Source organism: Lepisma saccharinum, chromosome 12 (assembly GCF_977018435.1).
Source record: "Lepisma saccharinum chromosome 12, izLepSacc3.1, whole genome shotgun sequence".
In the NCBI taxonomy this organism is placed as follows: Eukaryota; Metazoa; Arthropoda; class Insecta; order Zygentoma; family Lepismatidae; genus Lepisma; species Lepisma saccharinum.
The window spans coordinates 20554327-20577219 of record NC_139240.1 but is presented as its reverse complement, the minus strand read 5'-3'; the positions used below and the strand labels follow the sequence as shown (position 1 = coordinate 20577219).

At 37.5% G+C, this 22893-nt stretch overlaps 1 protein-coding gene across 1 annotated transcript in view; it reads right to left on the bottom strand.

Annotated features, from left to right (window-relative positions):
- Positions 1 to 1051: 1051 nt before the first annotated feature.
- LOC145996401 (uncharacterized) overlaps positions 1052 to 22893 on the bottom strand; it is a 59224-nt gene continuing 37382 nt past the window's right edge. The window contains exons 7-10 of the mRNA XM_083132849.1: positions 22140 to 22257; positions 20874 to 21014; positions 18030 to 18152; positions 1052 to 1380 (exon numbers count right to left, since the gene is read on the bottom strand). Of these exons, the coding sequence (XP_082988975.1) occupies positions 1316 to 1380; positions 18030 to 18152; positions 20874 to 21014; positions 22140 to 22257 (447 nt within the window). The 3' untranslated portion in view covers positions 1052 to 1315. The remainder of the gene's footprint in view (positions 1381 to 18029; positions 18153 to 20873; positions 21015 to 22139; positions 22258 to 22893) is intronic.

Sequence of the window (22893 nt, the reverse complement as noted above, 5' to 3'; positions counted from 1 at the left end):
AAAATACACAAATTAGTATAGTAAAACAAATTATTAATGCACTGTAAATATAAATGCTTCACAAATCACAGATGCAGATAAGGCTCAAAGAGAAAGACCTTTAGCTGGTAATTTAGCTGGTAACTACTTGTACAAAATCACGAGAAACGAAACAGGAACATCAGGATTTCTTGTAGTCATGGAAAAGAAATACTTCTCTAATAAGACTCTATGGGGGAAGTACTTCTTTCCATGACTGTACATATCCAAAGTTTCTCTTAGCAACTAGTTATGTTTTCACACAAGGCAAAATACTGACATTAAAAAGAATAAGACAATTGACTTATTTATTCTATGATCCAACATAGCTGCAAGTGGCTCCGTGTGTTTTTCACATTCTCGTTGGCTAATTTAATGCCGATCATAATTACAACCACTCCTTGTGCATTTATGGTCATCTTAAGGAGAAAATATTATTAAAAAAATAAAGAAATAATTAAAAATGGTATTGGTTTTATGCTCACATGTTTACACTATCACATACGAGCTTTGGTTATGTTGACGGAAGCAAGCAACCTTATTGAAACTTTAAAAAATGCTCTTGAAATAGAATACAATTGACATCCTACAAACAAGTCACATGCCAATTATACCGCATTTGTTCGAACCTGTCCCATTTCCCACGCTAGCGATGGCGCAACAGTTTCGGTGCCAATGAGAAACGAGGAAAAAGTTGGCTGCTGGACAGCGAGGAGTGAATGGAAGGCAGAAGAGAGGCTCTTACGTAGATGTTGTTGTCACGTTGCGGTCTAACTCACGTGTTTTGTTTGTGTCTTGTTGAAGAAGCTTGTTTTCTAAGCATGGTGCTGATTAGTGTGCTGTTTAAAGTATCAAAGATGGAATTTATTCTGGTGATATTTGCTTGTGTCATCTTAGCTGGAACATTCAGGAAGGGGAATTGTGTACATTGTGTATTTGTGCATTTCCATGTATTTTATTCACAGCCTGGTTTCGGCTTCCCCCAACACAGAGTTCACGTGAACTGCAGCGGCAATGCCACGTGGTTTCTGCTAGCGTGGGGAAGCGGAACAAGTTGTAACAAACACGGTATAGTTGCTACCATAATTTTTCATGAATTCTATCAGCTTCCTCTGTTTAAAATATCAAAGCACAAATAAAATATAAAAATAATGACTACAAAATATCATTTAAAACACACATTATGGAACTATTTCAGTTTCATACTGTTTGTGTTCTATGCACAAAAATAATTATATAGTAAAATAATACAATATGCCTCTATAATATCACAAATAAATGAACCGTTGTCATAAAATCAATTTTTCTTCTCCTTTTTGGCCTTCTTATGTTCTTCGCAGTGACTTATCCTCCAGTTGTTTTCTGGAACATAAAAAATAAAAATTGTCATGAAACTCTTTAGCATGGCATTTCTATACAATCAGTCAATACATTCTATTCATCACAATATGTAAAATTAGGTCATAAACAGGGAACGGATTTACATGTAAATACGTATTTATGTATGAAGCTGAAATCAGTTACGTTTTGCATATTCTTTGAGTTCAATATTTATTTTACATGTTTGTACATATATTAGGTTTTGGCTCATATTTTAGTTATTTTTACATATTATTTCCATATCTCAGAAAATTTTTCTCAATATATACTCCATATTCACACAATAACTACATGTCCCCGTGCAACCGAAAGAGTTTGGATGAATTTCTTGCGGATAACTGACAAAGTCCGAAGCAATCGAGAAAGTCCTCAAAGATAAACGGAAGTTTACGACCTTTTTTATAGCCTACAAGTTTTCTGTCATCCGAACAATATTGTTTTTTTCCTATTCAATTTTACACCTCCCAACTGTTTGCTCCTGCTATTGTAAAAGACTTGAAATTCCTGTTTATATACAATTGTTGTCAACAATAGAGAATGAGGGCTGAAGCATCGGCTCTTGGTTGTTACAAACGTTATTTTTTCAACATTGGAAGAGAGTCCAAAGTCGATCATTCACTTCTGGTTTCTCTTCAAGACAGTCATGATAATAGTTACAATGTCAAGACTGTATTTTATGTAGCTCGTGTAATGTCATATATTATTAAAAAGATACATTTTTACATTTTTAAGTAAATATTTTTCTCCATATTTTCATGAAAAAAACTAAATATGTATTTACATATTAGCACATTTTTACTACATATAAATCTGTTCCCTGGTCATAAATAATTTGACTATTTTATGTGTTATTCGTGCATTACAATGTGATTCATATGAAAGGTCATAAATCATAATAGCTATTCTACGAGGGTCGTTCAAGTCAATCGGGGACTTTTTTTTAAAAAAAATAGAAGAACAAATTTCAAAGTGTGGTAACTGGATTTATTTTTCCACATAACCTCCTGCTACAGTTATACACTTATCCCAGCATTTAACTAACGACTGGAATGCTTCGGCATAGAAATATTTATCATTACGGCGGAACCATTGTAGGACAGCATTCTTCACTTCATCATCAGTGTTGAAATGTTTTCCTCCAAGGAATTCCATCAGGGGTCCAAACAGGTGAAAATCACTTGGCGCTAAGTCAGGACTATAGGGATGTGTGGTAATATCTCCCAGCCGATTTCCTGGAATGTTTGGAATGTGCGTTGAGAGGTATGCTGTCGTGCATTGTCTTGCAAAAAGAGAACACCCTTTGTGATGAAACCCGGATGTTTCTTCCATAAACTCTTATGCACATCACGCAGAACACTGCAGTAATACTCACTGTTGATAGTATAGTATTGATACTTGCAATTTCACGACAGGTTATGCGACGATTGTCCAGGATCAGCTGCTCCACGTGCTGAATGTTCCCAGGAATAACTGGCGTGGGCTGTGATCCACCACGACCGGGATCGTCAGTAATAAAGATACGGCCATCTTTGAAGCGCTTACACCATTCAAATGTCTTACTGCAACAGAGTGTCTCATCACCGTACTGAGCCTGAAGTCTTCTGTAAATTTCAGCAGGTTTTCTGTCCTCGTTCACTAAAAAACTTCATCACAACACGCTGTTACATGTAGACGTCCACACTGTTGTCCGCCATCTTGAATAACGGTCTATGCAGAAGCGCGGGAAATAAGCGCCACCTACCAGTAACAGCACACAGTTGCCAGTTCCTACTGCATACAAAACCTCCAGCCTAGGCGTCTATTTAAACCTTGAGAAAAAATAAGTCCCCGATTGACTTGAACGCCCCTCGTATGTAATCAAAAGTATCCCGACACACCGCGAAACGTTTATCATAGAGGGCGACACAGTACTGCCATCTACCGCATGGGACTGTCTGTGCACGAGATTTCCACCCTCCTAAACATCCCTAGGTCGACTGTTTCTGATGTTATAGCAAAGTGGAAACGTGAAGGGTCGTGTACAACCCAAAAGCATGCTGACCTCCAGAAACTGTCGAGTGTTGAAGAGGGTCGTACAGCGTGATTGTCAATCATCCATCGCCACCAAAACACAGTAATTCTGAACTGCAACAGGATCTACTCAAAGCACCATGACTGTTCAGCGTGAGATGCAGCATCTTGGTTTCCATGGACGAGCAGCTGCCTATAAGCCAAACATCACACAGGTAAATGCCAAATGCCATCTTACGTCATGCAAGGAGCGTTGAAACTGGACCATAGAACAGTGTTGGAGTGATGAATTACGGTACACAATGTGGCAACCTGATGGGTGTGGGAGGTGTGGCAAATGCCTGGTGAACAACATCTACCAGCCTGTATAGTGCCAAAAGTAAAATTCAGGTGTGGAGGGGTTACAGTGTGGTCATGTTTCTCCTGTAGGGGCAGTCATGGCACAAGCTTATGTTGACATTATAACTGCTTTCATGTTGCCTTCCATCGAAGACCAGTTCGGGGATGACCATTATCTCTCAACATGACCGAGCACCCGTCAATACGGCAGGGCTCGTGGGGGGAGTGGTTAGACTGGCCTGAACAGCATCCTGAATCCTACGGAACATCTCTGGGATGTTTTGAAATGCCGACTTCTTGCTAGACCACACCAACCCACATCGATACCACTTCTCATTTTGGCACTCTGCCATTCCCCCAGAAAACATTCCACCACCTGATTGAAAGTATGCCTGTGAGAGTGAAGGCTGTCATCAAGGCTAAGGGTGGGACAACACCGTATTGACTGTCAGTGTTCCCGATGGAAGGCTGTACTCCAGTTCTTCAACATATTCTCTCTTCATGGTGGTTGCGGTAAACGCGGTTTAAAATTACTTACGTGAAATTTAAAAGATTTCGTAATTCCGCGTTGCACAATTTAATGGTTCAATCCTATTAATTTCGAAGATCCACTGTCTTCATTCACAAAAGGGTACGGCGTTTGAAGCGGGGATCTTCGAAATTAATAGGATTGAACCATTAAATTGTGCAACGCGGAATTACGAAATCTTTTAAATTTCACGTAAGTAATATTCTCTCTTGTTTTATTTTTTTTTTATTTTAGGTGCAGAAACTTGTTTTACTAATAACTAGAGCCCGGAAGTTCAGGCATTTATTTTCGTTAAATAGGCAGGCAAAAAGGCACTTATAATGTGGAAAATAGGCACTAAAAATGAAAAAAAGGCAAAATAAACAAAAAAAGGCACATTTGGAAGTCGCTTACTTTTATCTATAATCTCTGGCAAAATGTTAAAATCTACATTGGGAAGAGCATTTCAATTTTCTCCGTCTTGATTGCACATAACTACAAGGTGTTTTTTTAAGTTCTCAACATTCATTGATAGTCGTCTGTCGGAGAGAATGTTTTTCATAATAGAAAATGATCTTTCTACTTCGACAGAAGTTATTGGAGCATACATAAAACAAGCTAATGTAGCTGGACTCATTTCGGTAACAGCATTTTCACCTTTTAGAATATCACAAATTGTTTTTAATTGTTTCAGGTCCTCATTTGCACTCGCTACCCGTTTGCACTTTTCCGCAACAGCTGACCCCTTTTCTCCTGGCACTTCCATCATCTGCTGCATAGATTCCTCGAAGATTTTCATGGATGCTATAAGAGTTTCGCCTCTTTTTTCTAGCTTTGTAATTGTCTTTGCCAATGCACCATAATGTGCAAAAATAAACGACAGTTCATTCTTGAGTCCTGAATAGCAGAGGAGTTTTTTCACTTCACGAATCGAAGCCGCTTCATTTTCTGGAAGAGCATCGATCACCTCACTGATTTTTTCAAGGTTGTTAGCATAATATATAGCTGCTGATATCCAGGTTCCCCATCTCGTCAAGACTGGTTGCGGAGGTAAACTAAGCTCAGGTGCAACTTCCTGAAATTTTCGGGTTCGAGAGGAAGATTTCAGAAATATCTTCTTTGTGTTTGAAATCAACCTGTCCACTTCTGGGTGCAACACTCTAACTTCTTCGGCGATTCTGTGCATTGCGTGGGCTATACATGTGATATGAAGCATGTTTGGGAAGAGAATTTTCAATGCTATGGCAGCCTTCTTCATATAGGGAGCTGCATCACTGATAAAAAGTAACACGTCATCATGATGTACACCATCTGGCCAGAGCAGAAGTAGGGAATTTGAGAATAACTGAGCTATTGACAAACCATTGGCTCTCTCTAGTTGTTCTGACGTGAGAAGAAATGACGAGGATTCTCTGCATGTTGGTTCCATAGTTCCTATGATGACGTTGGGTATGTAGCGTCCCATAGCGTCAGTAGTTTCATCTATTGAAGTCCAGATCTTTTTTCCATCAACTTCAGCACGAATTCTTTGCAGAGCTTCTTCGTAGCAGATGCTTAAATATGTTTTCCGCAGCGTAGATTCCGACGGCACCGTTTCTTTAGTGTATTTCTCCAGGAATTTCCTCAGTGACTTGTTTTCCACTTTCCAGAAAGTGAAAAACTAAATATGCTGACCAAGGCAGTAATTTATTTTATTAAAAAACATAAACTAACGTAACGTTTCAACCTTCTAGCAAGGTCTTCTTCAGACTCTGTATCAAGTACAAAAGTAACCAGATACAACAAGAAGGGTAATATATATACACAAACATTACTCCTTCCAGACTATTTAGAAAGTTGTTTGGAACTTTCTAGCAGATGACTTTCACTTTCCAACTTTACTTTCACCTAAAAGGCTAAACACTTCCATATAGAATGTGGTTGGACTTTTTAATCTCACGCTCTTTTCCCTTCATTTTTCTTCCTTCTCCTCTCCTCTTTTTCTCTTGTCCTTTCCACTCTTTCCAACATCTTCTTCCATTATTTGTTTAACTTCAGTCCCCCATTCCAGTTCAATGTGTCTTCTTCGCCTTTCTTCTCTATTTCCTTGGCTTCCTTCCATTTTCTTACTAGCATTCTCTTCTCCCTTCCTATCTGCTTAGCCTCATCCCACTCTATGTCATGTCCTGTTTCTCTCGTGTGTTTAAATATTGCATTTCTCTCTCTCTTAAGTCGTACATCATCCCTATGTTGTTTCAATCTGTCTTTCAGCCTTTTTTTTCGTTTCTCCTATGTACACACTCTGACATTCTTTACATTTTACTTCGTAGATAATCCCTTCTTCTTCCTCTTCTCTGTTTTCCTTTTTCTTGTTAGCATTCCTCGCTATTCCTAACATGCTTCTTCCTCCCTTCCTGTAAGTTTTAATTCCTGCTTTCCTAAGCACTTTGCATATCTTTTCTGTGGTCTTCCCCATACTCCTTATTCCAAACCTTCTCTCCTCTTTTTCTTTCTCTTCCAATTCTCCCCTGCCCGTTTTCTTACTTCTTCTGTTTATGTCCAGTCTATCCTGCTTCTCATAGCCATTCTTTTCCAGCTGTTTCCATAGGCTATTTATTTTGCCTTCTTTTTCACATTCTTTCATGCATATTTTCTTGATTCTGTCCTCCATATTCTTTATAAAATTTATTTTTGTCACCTCACTTACATCACTTCTTTTGTGGCAGAATACCCCTGCTGCACACTTCTTCTGATGCCAAGCGATTTCAATTTCTTGTCCTCTTTTCCTTTTCATCAATATATCTAGATAGCTTAACTTGTCTTCTTCTTCTATTTCAAGTTCCAATAATATCCCTCTTTCTTCATCTTGAATTTCTTTGGCAAAAATGTCAAGCTGCCTCTTCGTTCCCTTCCATATGCCAAAACAGAGGTGTTAAGTGTGCATAATATCTGAATCGATATTCAATTGTTTGTAAAGTTGTTATTGATAAAATTGGGAGTTCAGCCATCTTAGAAATGGTTATTGTAAGTTCAGTATTAAATCGTTATTTTGTATCCTCGTTTCTATCTTTATACTGTGAAGTACCTACGTGTGCGAAACAATTAACCTCTGCGTGTGAATACACGACAGAGATTTATACATGGCGACGAGGACTTAGTTAGAAATCGAGGATAAGTATATTTCACTTCTAAGCCTTGTGTTATAGCGTAAATGTATAATGGCTTTAGTAGCTGGTTTTGATAAATATGATCCCCAAGATGGATCGATAGTAGCGTATTTGGAGCGCTTTGATAATTATTGTCAAACACAAGCTATTCCAGAGGACAAGAAAGTTCCTAGATTAATATCTGTCATTGGAAACAAGCCATATGAAGTTCTGCGTGAATTATTTGCACCTACATTGCCTCATGATAAATCCTATCAGGAAATTGCACAAAGATTAAAATCTTATTATAGTCCATCAAGCAACTATATTGTACAAAGGTTAAAGCTTAGAAAATGTGTACAAGAAGAAGACGAACAAATAGAAGATTTTGTAAGGAGATTACGAAAGATCGGAGAGCAGTGTGGTTATGGTGAGTTTCTTTCCATTGCTTTATTTGATTCACTAATTAGCGGAATCAGATCTTACACTATTCGTAAGAAACTCATTAGTGACAATGTAATGGAATTTCACAAAGCTTTTGAGGTAGCTAAGCAGATGGAAAAATTAGAAGCAGATATGAAGGAGTATTACGTCCAGTCTAATGTAAATTTTGTTAACACTAACCGCGCAAAGGTAAATAAGTGCAAGGGCGATACGCGTTTGAACTCCGGTGCCAATTCTAATCCAAAACAGGATAGCTGGAAATTCCAAAATACTGTGTCAAGTGGATCCAATCTTAGGTTCAGACAAAATCAATCGGATAATGAGGGAAGTAAAAATGAACGGGAAAGAAAGCAACAATATTTCAGGCATTGCAGATACTGTAAGAAATTCGGTCACGATGTTTCCCAGTGTTTCAAGTTACAGCGCAATAAAGAAACTAATAGTACTAAACCTTATAGCAAGTACAAGGCGAACGCTGTACAGGCTGTTGAACCTGTTTCTTCGGATGATATGGACAGTGAAGTGTTAGATGTAAATGAATTAAGGGTTGGAATGATTACTATGGAAGTAAATGGAGAAAGTAAATTTATGCAAGAAAGATCGATTGAGTATAGTTTGTCTCACTGTAATGAAAGTTCAGTTTCGTCGCAACCATATCTTAAATCTGTCCATTCTTCATTGCCTATGAAAATAGCTCATTGCGATAAAGCTACTAGTAAGTTTGTTTCTTCGTCTGAATATGTAATTGCTCTCAATATTAATGATTCTATGTTGAACTTTGAAATAGATACAGGTTCACAAGTTTCGATTGCAAGTAAAACATTTTGTGACAGTCAACTGCATGGTTTGCAATATCTGGAAGCTGACTGTGTTTTACGATGTGCTAGCAATATGACTTTGCCGTTAGTAGGAAAGGTTGCTGTAAGAGTTCGTTATGAACATGTAGATAAACTACTAGACTTGTATGTAGTCGCATGTGATTTAAAATATCCACTCATGGGAAGACAATGGATTAAGCATTTATTACCTGATTGTCACATTAATTTATCTCAACTGAGGCCATCGTTGGAAGTGTATGAAGACAAGACTCGTGTTTCGTCTATGTTAACATCTGACAAGTTGAAATTTGTTCAAGGGCAAACTTTGCTTAAGTCGAAGGATACGACTAATGCTTCGCCTATGTTAACAGCTGACAAGTTGAAAATTGTGCACGGGCAAACCTTGATTAAATCACAGATGGTTAAGTGTGAAAATCTGATTGCATCTTGTGATGTGCAAGGATTAATAAAATTTATTAGGCTCGAAAATAAAGAGTTATTCGATAATGATTTGTCGCAGCCAATTAAACATTTTACCGCCACGATTCCAATGAAACAAGGCATTACACCAATTTTTAAGAAATTTTATAATGTTCCATATGGTTTACGTGAGAAAGTTAAGTCTGAATTAGACAAATTGATTGAGCAATGCATTCTAGAAAAGATTGACTCAAGTGATTGGGCGAGTCCAATGGTCGTTGTGTGTAAGAATGATGGTAATTTGAGGCTCTGCTGCGATTTCAAGAACACTGTGAATAAATATGTTGAAAATGTAACTTATCCATTGCCCAGGATAGACGAAGTGTTTCCAAAAGTTAATGGATGTGATGTATTTGTGACCTTGGATCTCAGAAGTGCTTACCATCAAATAAAACTTGATGATCAAGCCAAACAGTTACTAGTAATGAATACCCCATGGGGATTGGTACAACATACTAGATTGCCATTTGGTGTACGGATCGCATCACAAATCTTTCAAAGAACGATTGAAGGCATACTTCAGGGATTAGATTTTGTCATTCCATACCAAGATGACTTACTTATTGTTAGCAAGGGTTTAGAACAAGCAGTATCCAGAACACTTGAAGTTTTAAACCGTTTGAATGAGTACAATGTTAAGGTTAATTGGAACAAGTGTTCATTCTTCAAAAACAAAATTGATTATTTAGGATATACTTTAAGTAAAGAAGGAATACATCCTTCTGAAAAGAAGCTGCATGCATTGATACAATGTCCAAAGCCTTGCAACACCAAACAATTAAAGGCTTTCCTTGGAGGTATTAATTTTTACAGAAGATGTGTGCCTAATCTGTCAGTTATCTTGTCGGATCTTTACAATTTATTGAAGAAAAATGTGCGGTGGCAATGGACAAATAATTGTCAGCGGCAATTTGAGGCAGCTAAACTGGCTTTGCAAAATACCAAGGTCCTTGTTCCATACGACCAGAATAAAGAAGTTATTATACAGTGTGACGCATCTCAAAATGGATTAGGTTCGCAATTATGCCATAAAGTACAAGGGGAATTGCGTACGATTGAATGTATTTCATGTACGTTAAATAAGCATGAGGTTAAGTATCCTATGCATGAAAAGGAAGCTTTATGTATCGTATATGCAGTGAGGAAATTCCAAAAATACGTACAAGGTAGATCGTTTGAAATATGGACAGATTCAATGCCAGCTAAGCAATTGTTAGCTATGGAAAAACCAATTCCTATTATGGCGTCGCCACGCATTCAAAGGTGGTGCTTATTTTTGGCTTCTTTCACATATAAACTAATATGTACTAAAAAGGTTGAACTTGCAGACATGTTATCAAGGTTGCCACTTCCTGACGTACATGATGATGATCCTAGGCAAGAAGAATTTGTGTACCAGGTTACGCTTACGCCGAATGCAAAGCAGGCGATTTTGACGTATTTGAAACGAGATGAAATTCTTAAGTTAACGAAATCTTATTGCAAGAATGGATGGCCACAAGATGTGAAAGGGTTCAAAGGAGATGAATTGAAGGAACTGTTGGCGTACAAGAGAAGACAGGCAGAATTATGCATTACGGATGAGTTACTGTATTGGGGTCGGAGACTGGTTGTTCCCAAAGGAGTGCGAAATTACATTATTCAGAGAGCCCATGAAGATCATTGTGGTATTGTAAAAATGAAAGTAATGCTCAGAGAGAGATATTGGTGGCCAGGAATAGATAAGGCTATTGAAGAGTATGTAAATAAATGTGAAGTTTGTGCAGCAGTCAAACCAAATACAAGTGCTAAGAACTATAGTGCATGGACTGAATGCAGACATCCGTGGGAAAGGATGCATATGGATTTTTTTGTGTATAGAAGTATTACTTATATTATAATAGTAGATGCCTACAGCAAATGGGTAGATTGTGATAGAGTTTCGTCTAGTTCATTTAAAGAAGTAAAGCGTTATCTACTTAAACATTTTGCTATTTTTGGGCTACCAAAGTGTATTGTGGTAGATAATGGTCCCCCATTCTCATCTTCAGAATTTAAAACATTCTGTGATGAACGTCACGTCAATTTGTACCACTCTCCTGCGTACCATCCTGAAAGCAAAGGTCAGGTCGAGCGCTACGTGCAGACAGTGAAGACAAAGCTAGACTGTGCTGTACGGGAGCAATTGAACAAGAATACGCATGTCAACGTTGAAGAATTGTTGCAGAGAGTATTGGTAGCTTTGAGAAGCGAATATAACGCATCAGGTGACAAAACGCCACAGCAAATTATATTTTCCTACATTCTCAGGAATAAATTTGATGCCCAAATGGAAGAAATAATAGATCAAAACTGCGAAAGGGATAAAGCAGAAGCAGATGAAAAGGTGAACCAAAGAGGCGATTTTGTATGGGTTATGCTACCATTTAAGGACAAAAGGAATGCTATGAGGTATGTCAAGGGAAAAATTATAGCACGGAAAAGCAAAGTTACATGGCTGGTGAATGTTGAAGGTAGAAACCGGGTCGTGCATGAAGATCAGTTAAAATGGATGCAAGACAAGAAAAATAGGTATCATTTTGGAAGTCAGAAGAAGGAGGAGGATAATGATGAACGAATTCATGGACCAGATACAGGTCAAGACGGCGGATCAGTTTTCTGAGATAAAGACTTATTCGTTACAGGAAAAAGTGGAAGTAATGACAGTGGTTCTGTGGCGCCAGAAGCTTCTACGCCAAATGACAAACCATCTACATCGTACTTGGATGATTCCTGCAGCCAACATCAGCAACAACAGCAGAATCAGTGTAGGAGGTCCTCTCGACAGAGAAAACCGCCTGATAGACTGAAATATAACTAAGTCAAATAAGGAAGAGGGGGAATGTTAAGTGTGCATAATATCTGAATCGATATTCAATTGTTTGTAAAGTTGTTATTGATAAAATTGGGAGTTCAGCCATCTTAGAAATGGTTATTGTAAGTTCAGTATTAAATCGTTATTTTGTATCCTCGTTTCTATCTTTATACTGTGAAGTACCTACGTGTGCGAAACAATTAACCTCTGCGTGTGAATACACGACAAGAGGGATATTATTGGAACTTGAAATAGAAGAAGAAGACAAGTTAAGCTATCTAGATATATTGATGAAAAGGAAAAGAGGACAAGAAATTGAAACCGCTTGGCATCAGAAGAAGTGTGCAGCAGGGGTATTCTGCCACAAAAGAAGTGATGTAAGTGAGGTGACAAAAATAAATTTTATAAAGAATATGGAGGACAGAATCAAGAAAATATGCATGAAAGAATGTGAAAAAGAAGGCAAAATAAATAGCCTATGGAAACAGCTGGAAAAGAATGGCTATGAGAAGCAGGATAGACTGGACATAAACAGAAGAAGTAAGAAAACGGGCAGGGGAGAATTGGAAGAGAAAGAAAAAGAGGAGAGAAGGTTTGGAATAAGGAGTATGGGGAAGACCACAGAAAAGATATGCAAAGTGCTTAGGAAAGCAGGAATTAAAACTTACAGGAAGGGAGGAAGAAGCATCTTAGGAATAGCGAGGAATGCAAACAAGAAAAAGGAAAACAGAGAAGAGGAAGAAGAAGGGATTATCTACGAAGTAAAATGTAAAGAATGTCAGAGTGTGTACATAGGAGAAACGAAAAAAAGGCTGAAAGACAGGTTGAAACAACATAGGGATGATGTACGACTTAAGAGAGAGAGAAATGCAATATTTAAACACACGAGAGAAACAGGACATGACATAGAGTGGGATGAGGCTAAGCAGATAGGAAGGGAGAAGAATGCTAGTAAGAAAATGGAAGGAAGCCAAGGAAATAGAGAAGAAAGGCGAAGAAGACACAATGAACTGGAATGGGGGACTGAAGTTAAACAAAGAATGGAAGAAGATGTTGGAAAGACTGGAAAGGACAAGAGAAAAAGAGGAGAGGAGAAGGAAGAAAAATGAAGGGAAAAGAGCGTGAGATTAAAAAGTCCAACCACATTCTATATGGAAGTGTTTAGCCTTTTAGGTGAAAGTAAAGTTGGAAAGTGAAAGTCATCTGCTAGAAAGTTCCAAACAACTTTCTAAATAGTCTGGAGGGAGTAATGTTTGTGTATATATATTACCCTTCTTGTTGTAACTGGTTACTTTTGTACTTGATGCAGAGTCTGAAGAAGACCTTGCTAGAAGGTTGAAACGTTACGTTAGTTTATGTTTTTTAATAAAATAAATTACTGCCTTGGTCAGCATATTTAGTTTTTCATAATCATGGAAACAAGGCTTAATGGAGTTATAATTTTCAGAAAGGTATTCCTGCTTCCATGAAAGCTTTGCACAGATCAAGAGAAAACTGAGATTGCCTGTTGGATGAAGTGCCCACTGTTGAAATTAGGGATATCTTTTTTTGTCCGATCATTTTAGCAGCTGCAGATTTATGTTATGCTGTTGACACATGCTGAGATATAAAGTATTTTTTCTCATGGTTGATTGTTTTTTCACATATCTTGCAGAGAAGAATAGTACCGTCTGTCGAAAATGTGCTTTCACCAAATTCACGCACGTAACCATGTAACTTACCACTTAATGGCACACTAAATTTCGGCATGATGACAACTACACGTTCCTTTCCCTCCAAAGTTCAGAACTAAACTAAAGATAGAGAACTTGATTTTGGAATCCATGCAAAGGCCCTTGGGCATTAGTGCTGTTTCTTGTCAATAACCTCCGGACACGGACGCTGGACGTGATGACGTAATAGTGCAGGTGTTCTGAAACAGGTATTCATCAGTCAATCATGCACAAAGAAATGTTAACGGAAAGGCAATATCCTAAATCAGCATGAAATACATTTTTCTCACACTTTTCTCCTTCAGCAATGTTGAAACATACCTGAGTTCAATATTACTTTAATAAGGCGAAAATTATTCACATAATAAACGGAAGAAAAATAAATGCCAACAACATTTTTTGGGAGAAAAATAATTTATCCTACACATTTTTTTAAAAGAAATTGTTAAATTTCATTGAAAAAGGCAAAAAAAAGGCATTATAATTAAAAATAGGCAGTGGGGTCCCAAATAGGCAAAATAGGCAAAATGAAGACTTCTAAAACATTTGAAACAATATAAAAAATGTATATCTGGAAAAAGTTTATCAATATATACAGTAGATAAAAAGAGGCATTTTGCCAAACTTCCGGCCTCTACTAATAACTTTCAACTGAACTCTTTATTAGTTAAATAAAATAAAAAGGAACAAAATAGTTTTCTTCAGCACTTCATGAAAGTGAAAGCATTCATTGCAAGATTCTCAAGAAGGAAATTGAGTTGTATGCACACCCTTGTGTGTTTCTCTACTGCAAACATATGCTGATAATTTTCAAGGTCACAGCCCACTACGTTCTGTATCAGGTTCTACGGCTGATAAGTAATCATTTTCAATATGTTTCTTTAGCTTTCACAGGGAAAATGTAAGATAGTTCTGCAGTATACTGCACATTACAGGCTGTTCAGAACAAGACTGGATTTTAAAAATTCAGCTATTTTTATAATAAATGACGGTGGAAAAGATATAACACAGGCAATACAAGCAATGCCTGCACTATTAAAATATTATGTAATGTACTTTCGATTGCTAGCATAGAATGCTACGAAGCCAGGGGTCTTGGATTTGAATCCCAGCATGGGTATTCTTTGTAAGTGTTGCATCATCAATTCGATCATAACACCACTCACCATCATAGTTGTGATTTGCCAAAGGTGGCTGAAAGCAACACTAAATAAAAATAAAATGAAACCTTCAACTGGTCAATTTTGTGCAAATTTCGGCTGCAAACTTCCTCAGAAGCTCAACTGGAAGCACCAGCCGTGTGTGCTTTTAGCTGTTATATACAGTGTTAACACGTCTGCTGCCAGTGACTGATATATGCGTCACGTGGGGTTCTAGATGTGTGCCTTTGACACACATGTGCGTCACATGTATTTCCTTCTTTGAATGCTTGCCCATCAGTAACACTGTACAGCAGTCTTTTAAGTTTTTCATAGCAGATTGATGAAGGATTGTGATAGCTTCGAGTGATTGACATGGTAATGTAGGTTAATATAAGTTCCACACGATAAACAACCGGATGGTGAACAAACATTTTAAATTCAAAACTGGACATGTGTCAAACATTCATGTACAATGAAACAGGATACAGAAAAGCTATACACAGAATACATCTGTCTATGGTTTCTCTTCTTCTGGCTGTGACGGCAAAGTCTAGTAGTCATGCACTAATACCTGGACAGTATCAGATTGTTTGAAATAAGAATTAGCTTGGTTTCTGTTGTGTGCATCTCTCTTAGTATTGTTGCATCGAATGACATGCTAGTTCCTTTGTCATGCATTGAGGCATCATTTGACAGCAAAGAAATTGCTTTATCTTTTTATTCTTGGTAACATTGCTAGTCTGAAACATTACAATTTTCATTTCCTGTACCAATAGAGAAAATATGCTGCATTCTGTTGTTTCGAATGTCGAGGAGAGCCAGGCCTTCGCACTGAACCTTGTTTTGCTCTTTACCACAAGCGATGTAAATGTATGGGAACTTTCAAAATTTATCACTTGACTTTCACAAGAAAACCTATAAATGTAACATTGTTTTTACAAGTGATTCTGCCATGTTACATCAACATCTAACAAAGTATTGCCGGCCTACGTGGCAGAGTGGTTATCACAGCATGCTACGATGCTAGGGGTCCCGGGTTCGAATCCCAGCCTGGGTGTTTGTGAGCGTCCCTTCAATTCATCACATCATCATTCATCCTCATCTTCGCGATTAGCCAAAAGTGGCAAAAAAGCAAAGTAAAATAAAGTAAATTAAAATCTAACAAAGTATTGAACCAACTATGTACCAATATAGCCACTTTAATATATTATAATGCGTTATATAATAAATATGTATGTATGTATGTAATACATGTGTATAATAATAATACTAGTCTAATACCTTGTAATATAATAATTTGTCTTATTAGGAGGAACATGCAAAATAAAGAAAAAAATAATATTGTGAAAATATTGCATGCTGTGCGAAAATAAAAATTATTTATGTCTATAAAACATGATGTATTTGCGCGTCATGTGGCACAGAGTAACAAAAATTCAAACTATATGTCTGTGACTCGAATGTGCACCATTGTAAAATTTACATGAAAATTGCAATTTTACAGTGTATTTTATATAAATCAATCCATTTAGGGCACAAATAAGCAAAATTACATAAGAACCTTAATCAGCCCGACAAAAGTATGCCATTTTTTAGGTGGCAGCAAACATGTTAAGGTGGACACTTTCATTAATGTGCATTTCATTGTTGCCATGTCTTTCAGTCCCCTTTTGAACTTGTTTCCTCCTTCTGTAGTATGGGTGTTGATTACAAATGAAACAGTATCACAAATTAAACTTTCATTGTATTTTCTTCCTTCTATTCAAATGGGATTGAGCTTGCATATGAAATGAGTGAATGAACTACCATATTTACGCGTGTATAGTGCGCGTGCGTATATAATGCGCACCCTGGTTTTTGATGGGTAAAAGTGACAAAAAATTATATCTCATATATAATGCACACAACAATCCAGTTTCAAGAAATGGCTTTCTTAGTTGTAGGTTATAAAGCTGTTGCTATGCTGATCAAGAGTGAATGACGTCATACCTATTCAATTGCTCATTCCTTCCTTTTCAAAATATATACTTTTTCTTTCCGTGACTAATGTAACATTTACACGAGGCACATTCAGGACCTTCCAAATAGCAGTTAGTAGCACAAGATTTCTTCCATTAAGGAATTTGCACACTCCATGTATGTCATATTATTTGGCCAGTTATACATTTTAATTTTTATTATCTTTTTCCTTATGTTTTCTTTCATCCAAAGTACCATAAAAATCATAACGTTTCTTCAGGGTTTTGATGAATTTATTTCAACCACATTTCACATTAGTGTCATTATCTTGTATAGAATACTGTTTCCATATTCAGAAACTGCAGGATTCAAGTTTTATGATATATAACATGATAACATGATAGCGTTCCGTAAACATGAAAAATCAATGCAAGTGTTCGAAAATCAAGGAGCGACCCCGTACGGTTTCATGTTGGCTGTCTGAATTATTCCGTGCATAATACATACCACAGTTTTTGGGGGCAAAAATTTTGGAAAAAAATGTGCATTATACAAGAGTAAATACGGTATTCAATGACACTAAAAATACAGTTTGGAAGTGAAAGGCTCCTTAAACCACGAGGCCCTGTGTAGTGGCCCAGGGCAACTCTAGATATCCTGCATTTTTTTTTTAAACAAAGGACAATTTAATTAATTCTATGCTAATACCAATTGGATTACATAAAATATAATACCTCTTGTTTGAACATATGATAAACTAAAACTTCTGTATATTAATTATGCAATGTAATATGCCGACCTCCGTGGTGGAGTTCTACAATACCAGGGGTCCAAGGTTTGAATCCTGGCCTGGGCATGCATGTGTTTTTTGTGAGTGTCCGTTCATAAATGTCATCATATCATTACCCATTCTCGTCACAATTAGATAAAAGAAGTAGAAAATTGAAGTAAAATAAAACAAATCAATTATAACTTTTACTGAAGAACCGTAAGAGGCACGGTAGCTCACTTGGTAAGAAGCACGGTAGCTCACTTGTTAGGCCATCTGACTACCATGCGAGAGACCCGGGTTCGATCCCCAGTGGGGAGAACCAGGAATTTTTCCACCTGTTCAAGAGGCTCCAACACCCACCCAGCATCCTACAAAGTGGGTACCTGGAAGAAACTCTTGGGGGTAAGATGACGAGAGCCAACAATTCAACTCAAGATGGTTATTGGTTCAACTTCAAACAATAACTAAGATGCAAACAAAACATGATACCTTGACACTCCACACTGCAGTAGTACTTGGGCTCGAAGCCATCAGTCGTGCATTTTTTGCATCTCTTGAAGGTCCGAGGGAACGGCTCCACCAGGCGACAGTTTGCACACATTTGGAGAATGCCTGAGGAGAAGCACAACAACATGCGATATTTATAATGTAGCAACATTTACATACATGCAAATAGCGATATGACTACATAATGATATAACTACTATGACATAATGGTTAATTTTGGAAATATGCTAAACTCATCACTCTCATGAAAATCATTGTCCAGTAAATCTGGGGCTGTTTGTGTAGTTACTCAGTGGATGCACATAGTGGTTTGGATCTCTTTTTTTTTTTTTAGTATTATTTTTCATCCAGCATATAGTGTTAAAAGATACTTGACTCAATACATAGTGTATTGATTACGTAATGTTTCATATATACACATTGCAGTTTTTATTGAATGTCCCATTAATTTTGAAAGACCACTGCCTTCATTAACCCTTAAATCTTGGGGCTGATTTTCAGTGTGTCTAACGCCAGGCATGTTTTCAATGGGAAATTAAAAATTCCGCAAGGTTTTTTCCTTTAAATTATATCTCAGAAATTTTAGCTCGTTTTGTTTAATACAGATTAGGCTGTAAGCCTACGGTAAAAAAAATCTCCCTTCATCAACTTGAAAAAACTAAAAAAAAACTTTTCTTTTTCTACAAAATTTGAAATTTGGGAGACCCTCCCATAGGCAATACCAGGATATGAGGGTTGCAAAAAAGGGGTTGGTGGGATTTATACCCCTCCTCCCCCCCCCCCTTTTGGCACAGTATTCCTACAAAAAAGAATGCCAAAGGTAGAAAAAGATGGCAAAATGAGTACTGATCACGAAAAAAGGATATGTAACCCCCTCCTTTCAAAATTCTGGGCACACCACTGTCAAAATGGTACCTGCATATTGCCTGATAAGTGTTTGTTTAATTCTAGTGGCAAAAATTGTGTACTTGCTGCTGATACTTTTGGAGAAAAAATGTTATTCTTGTGTAACAGCTGTGCTTGTTTTCAGCAGGAAATTTACCCCCCCTCCCTTCCCCAACCCAAAAAAACTAGCCAGAATCAAATTCAACTTTACTAATTACTAGTGAAATAGTTCAAAGCTCACATAGCACTGAAAACATGTATCTTCGAACATTACCTGAATCACAGTAGTCGAAAATGCACAATCTGACATATATGTCACATACGGGCATTAGCGAGCGACCTCACGAAAATCTAGAATATATGTCACATCCAGCATTAGAGGATTAACACATCTACGACAAGGATGGTAGCACATTCCTGCATTGTTTACTTCCAGTTGGAGGTAGTTCCAATTTCCTCCACCTGGTGGCACTGGTGGGTTTTTAATGCCAGGATGAGTCGTTTGCTGTGCTGTGCAGTTAAAGCTCATTGCATTGCTGGTTGAAGATTGTGCAGCAGATCTGCATTTGTGCTTGTTGTCTGGGGGTCTTTCAAAGTACTGGGTGAAAGTTGAGGCATACTTGTCTGCTGTCTTTGAAGACATTCTTAGTAAGGGAGCCTGTTGGGGGTGAAGTCCAGATGTTGCAGAGATGGAATTACTAGGGATGGCTACAAAATGTGGATAATGGATTTCAAATCATACAAAATCTGTTTTGGATGCAACAGATAATCTGCATAGAACAGATTTGTACACACACAGTTTTAGTAAGTACGTATCTCTCGAAGTTAGGTAGGGTTTTTGCAATATCAAATACTGTTTTGTTGAATGCCTCGGCCATTCTGGCACGAATACATAGTGTATCAGAGACTGAAATTATGGTGAAGGCAATATGACATGGCAGCTGAATAGAGTGCAAGATTGCAACACTGTGAATTATACTGCACATGGACACTCTTGTGTAGCTGAAGGTTCTTTCTTTGTCTTTGTTCTAAACTTAGTTGTGTTATAAGACTTAAACTTGTGTCCTTAAACGAGTTACTAAAGATATATCCGTGAAACTTACTTGTAAATGTTCTATTAATTTCAGTGGTCTCTGCCACCATCCACTTGGGAATTTGATGCTTTCAACAAGTAAGTTTCACGGACATATCTTTAGTAACTTGTTTAAGTCTTATATTATTAACCACATTGTTTATTCCCCTAACATGAATTAGTTGTGTTGTTCTGTTGCACTTCTAAGCCATGCAATAATATAAAGTTAACATCAGTCACATCCTTGGGGGACTAAATACCTAACAAGAAAAATAGGAAAGCGAGAATGACAAGGTACACTGTAGATTCAGATGTTATACAGAAGGAGGGATGACAGTGAACATTACACTGCTTTAGTTGTTATGTATTTAGACGTATGGGGGAGAATGCGTCTGATGTTAAATTTATATGTATTATGTCACTTATAAAGTGGATCAGAAGATTACAACTGATCTTAGAAGATAGAACATTCAGCACACATATGCAGTACGATGTATTCCATACCTTAATGATACTTCAAGGGTTTGGGGACAGGTGTACCCCACATGCCTATGGGTTAACTTTACAATCAATTATTTTAACTCATCCATATACCAGAAGCCAAATCAGTTCTTACCCATTATTTACCTTCACAAAGATCCACATTACATGGGTGTTACAAATGCTCGGAGTCACAGGTTTCGATCCCAGCCTGGAATGGGTGTTCTTTGCGAGTTTCTCTGCATCATCCTCATCTTCGCGATTAGTCAAAAGTGGCAGAAAAGTGAAGTAAAATAAACCAGATCAATTGATCAATATTACAAGATGCATTAGCTGGGAGATGAAAATACAAAGTCTTACAACTTAATCAATACAAAATACCAACCAACCTTTCTCCTTTAAGTCAGCTCTGTCAGCTTCCGACTCGATAACAACGGAGCTCTTCTTCTTGACTGGCGTGGTCTCTTCCAACTCGCAAGGAGTGTTCGATGGCTTCTTGGGCTCCTCTTGAAGAGAAACGCCAAGCATATCTTAAAAACAAAAGTTGAAGGAACAATTAAGATTTCCAGCAGAGATTCCAACGGGTTTTCTATTTCTAATTTCTTACATTTCACATGCATCAAATTATAACTAAATTTATAATTAATTCACAGTATTTCAAATATAAAGCAATATGTATGTCTACTTTCAACAAATAACACCTAATCTAACTAGGAAAGAATACATTTTAATCTTCTTCATCACACACCACAAGGAAGAAACCATCTCATTGAGAACAGAGAGAATTTCCAGAAAAGAAGGTAATCGAAAACTCAGTATTGGCGTACAAGACACACACTGTTTTTCAGACATATTTTTAAAGGGAAAAAGTGCATTTTATATGCCTGCAAAAACGGTAAATAGCATTACACAACATTACCTAACAATACTATGAGTGAATAATTACAACAGGCAACAACCATATTTAGTGGAGTAAGGGTGACCTTCTGGTAAGGCACCCAAAGTCAAACTCAGTTCTGTGTAGTACAATCCGGTAATTGCTTATTGCAGGACAACAAAGCTCTGCTGCCTGGACCCCTGGCCAAGATAATCCTTTGCGGGTTGTGTTGTCCTGTGCTCGTCCTTCTGTGTGCCGAGTGCCCCTTTACAGCCTCAGCTTTTCATATGTATGCAGATTTAATCCTCCAAGACAATATAGTTTTAGTTCTTGTTAAGTAATGAATGAATGAATGTCCTCTAGCGCAAACTCTTTACTAAAACTAAGAGTGAAATTTCACAAAAAGTACAAAAAAAGGCAATATTATCAGGGAATGAAATGGAAATTGTTAGGTGGAAGGGGGGAGGGGATTGATGCTTTGTGTAAATTCTCATAGCTGGGAAGATAACATTTCCCTTTACTTCCAGCAAAGAAAACAGTAACATCAACTGATAATCACATCGATGCCAAAACTCTTACTGATCACTGATAATGATACTGGTGATTGAAAATAGTAGCAATTAAATGTTGTTCAAAATATTCAAGAATAACATTATTAAAATACTCATGAAATTACAAAATACAGGTGAAAGTACACGAAACCTTAACAGCTTTGCACTTTCAAGACAAAACAATACAAATAATCAAGTTTACACAAGCATATATGTTGCTAACACACCTTTTCTCAGTTTGTAAGTGTCGTAATCCTCCATGGGGACGTGCATGAGCTCAGGGATACCATCTCTGTATTCATGAGGCCTGAACGGTCTGCTTTCTTTCCTGGAGAGTTCACACTTCTGGAAATGACAAAGACAAGTGTGAATACTTCAACAAATTCTACATGGAAATAAATGCAAGAGAAGGGATGTCTTGACATGAGGTAAAAAAAGTTAAATTCTTTAAAAAATAAATCCTAATCACCATTGTACAGTCGTTAAGATACTTGCCAAATTTTGGGAAATCGGGACTGTTGATGATAAACCAAAATCAGGCAGGCCATGCATTTTGATAAAGCAGCATCCACAGCAATGTTGGCTGCATTCTGCATGAGTCCGAAACAAAGCACTCATTATGTAGCCCAGGAAAATGGTAGCCACATGTCATCTATGCGGATTTTGAGTGTGCATAAGTGGCATCTCTATAAGCTGCAACTTAGCCACTGCCTAAAAGAAGACTATCCTGATTGCCGTGTGGAATTTTCCAAATGGGTCATACAGCAAATACGGCAAAATCTCCGTATCACCTTCGAAGTGCTCTTCACTTATCGGCAAGGTGAACAAGCAGAAAGTCCGATATTGGTAGGACAGTAACCTGCATTGGTATGATGCATCTGCAGGCATTCACAAAAATGTGATGGTGTGGTGTGGTGTGGTGTGGTGTGGTGTGGTGTGGTGTGGTGTGGTGTGGGGGGACTCCTCAATGGGACCTTAATG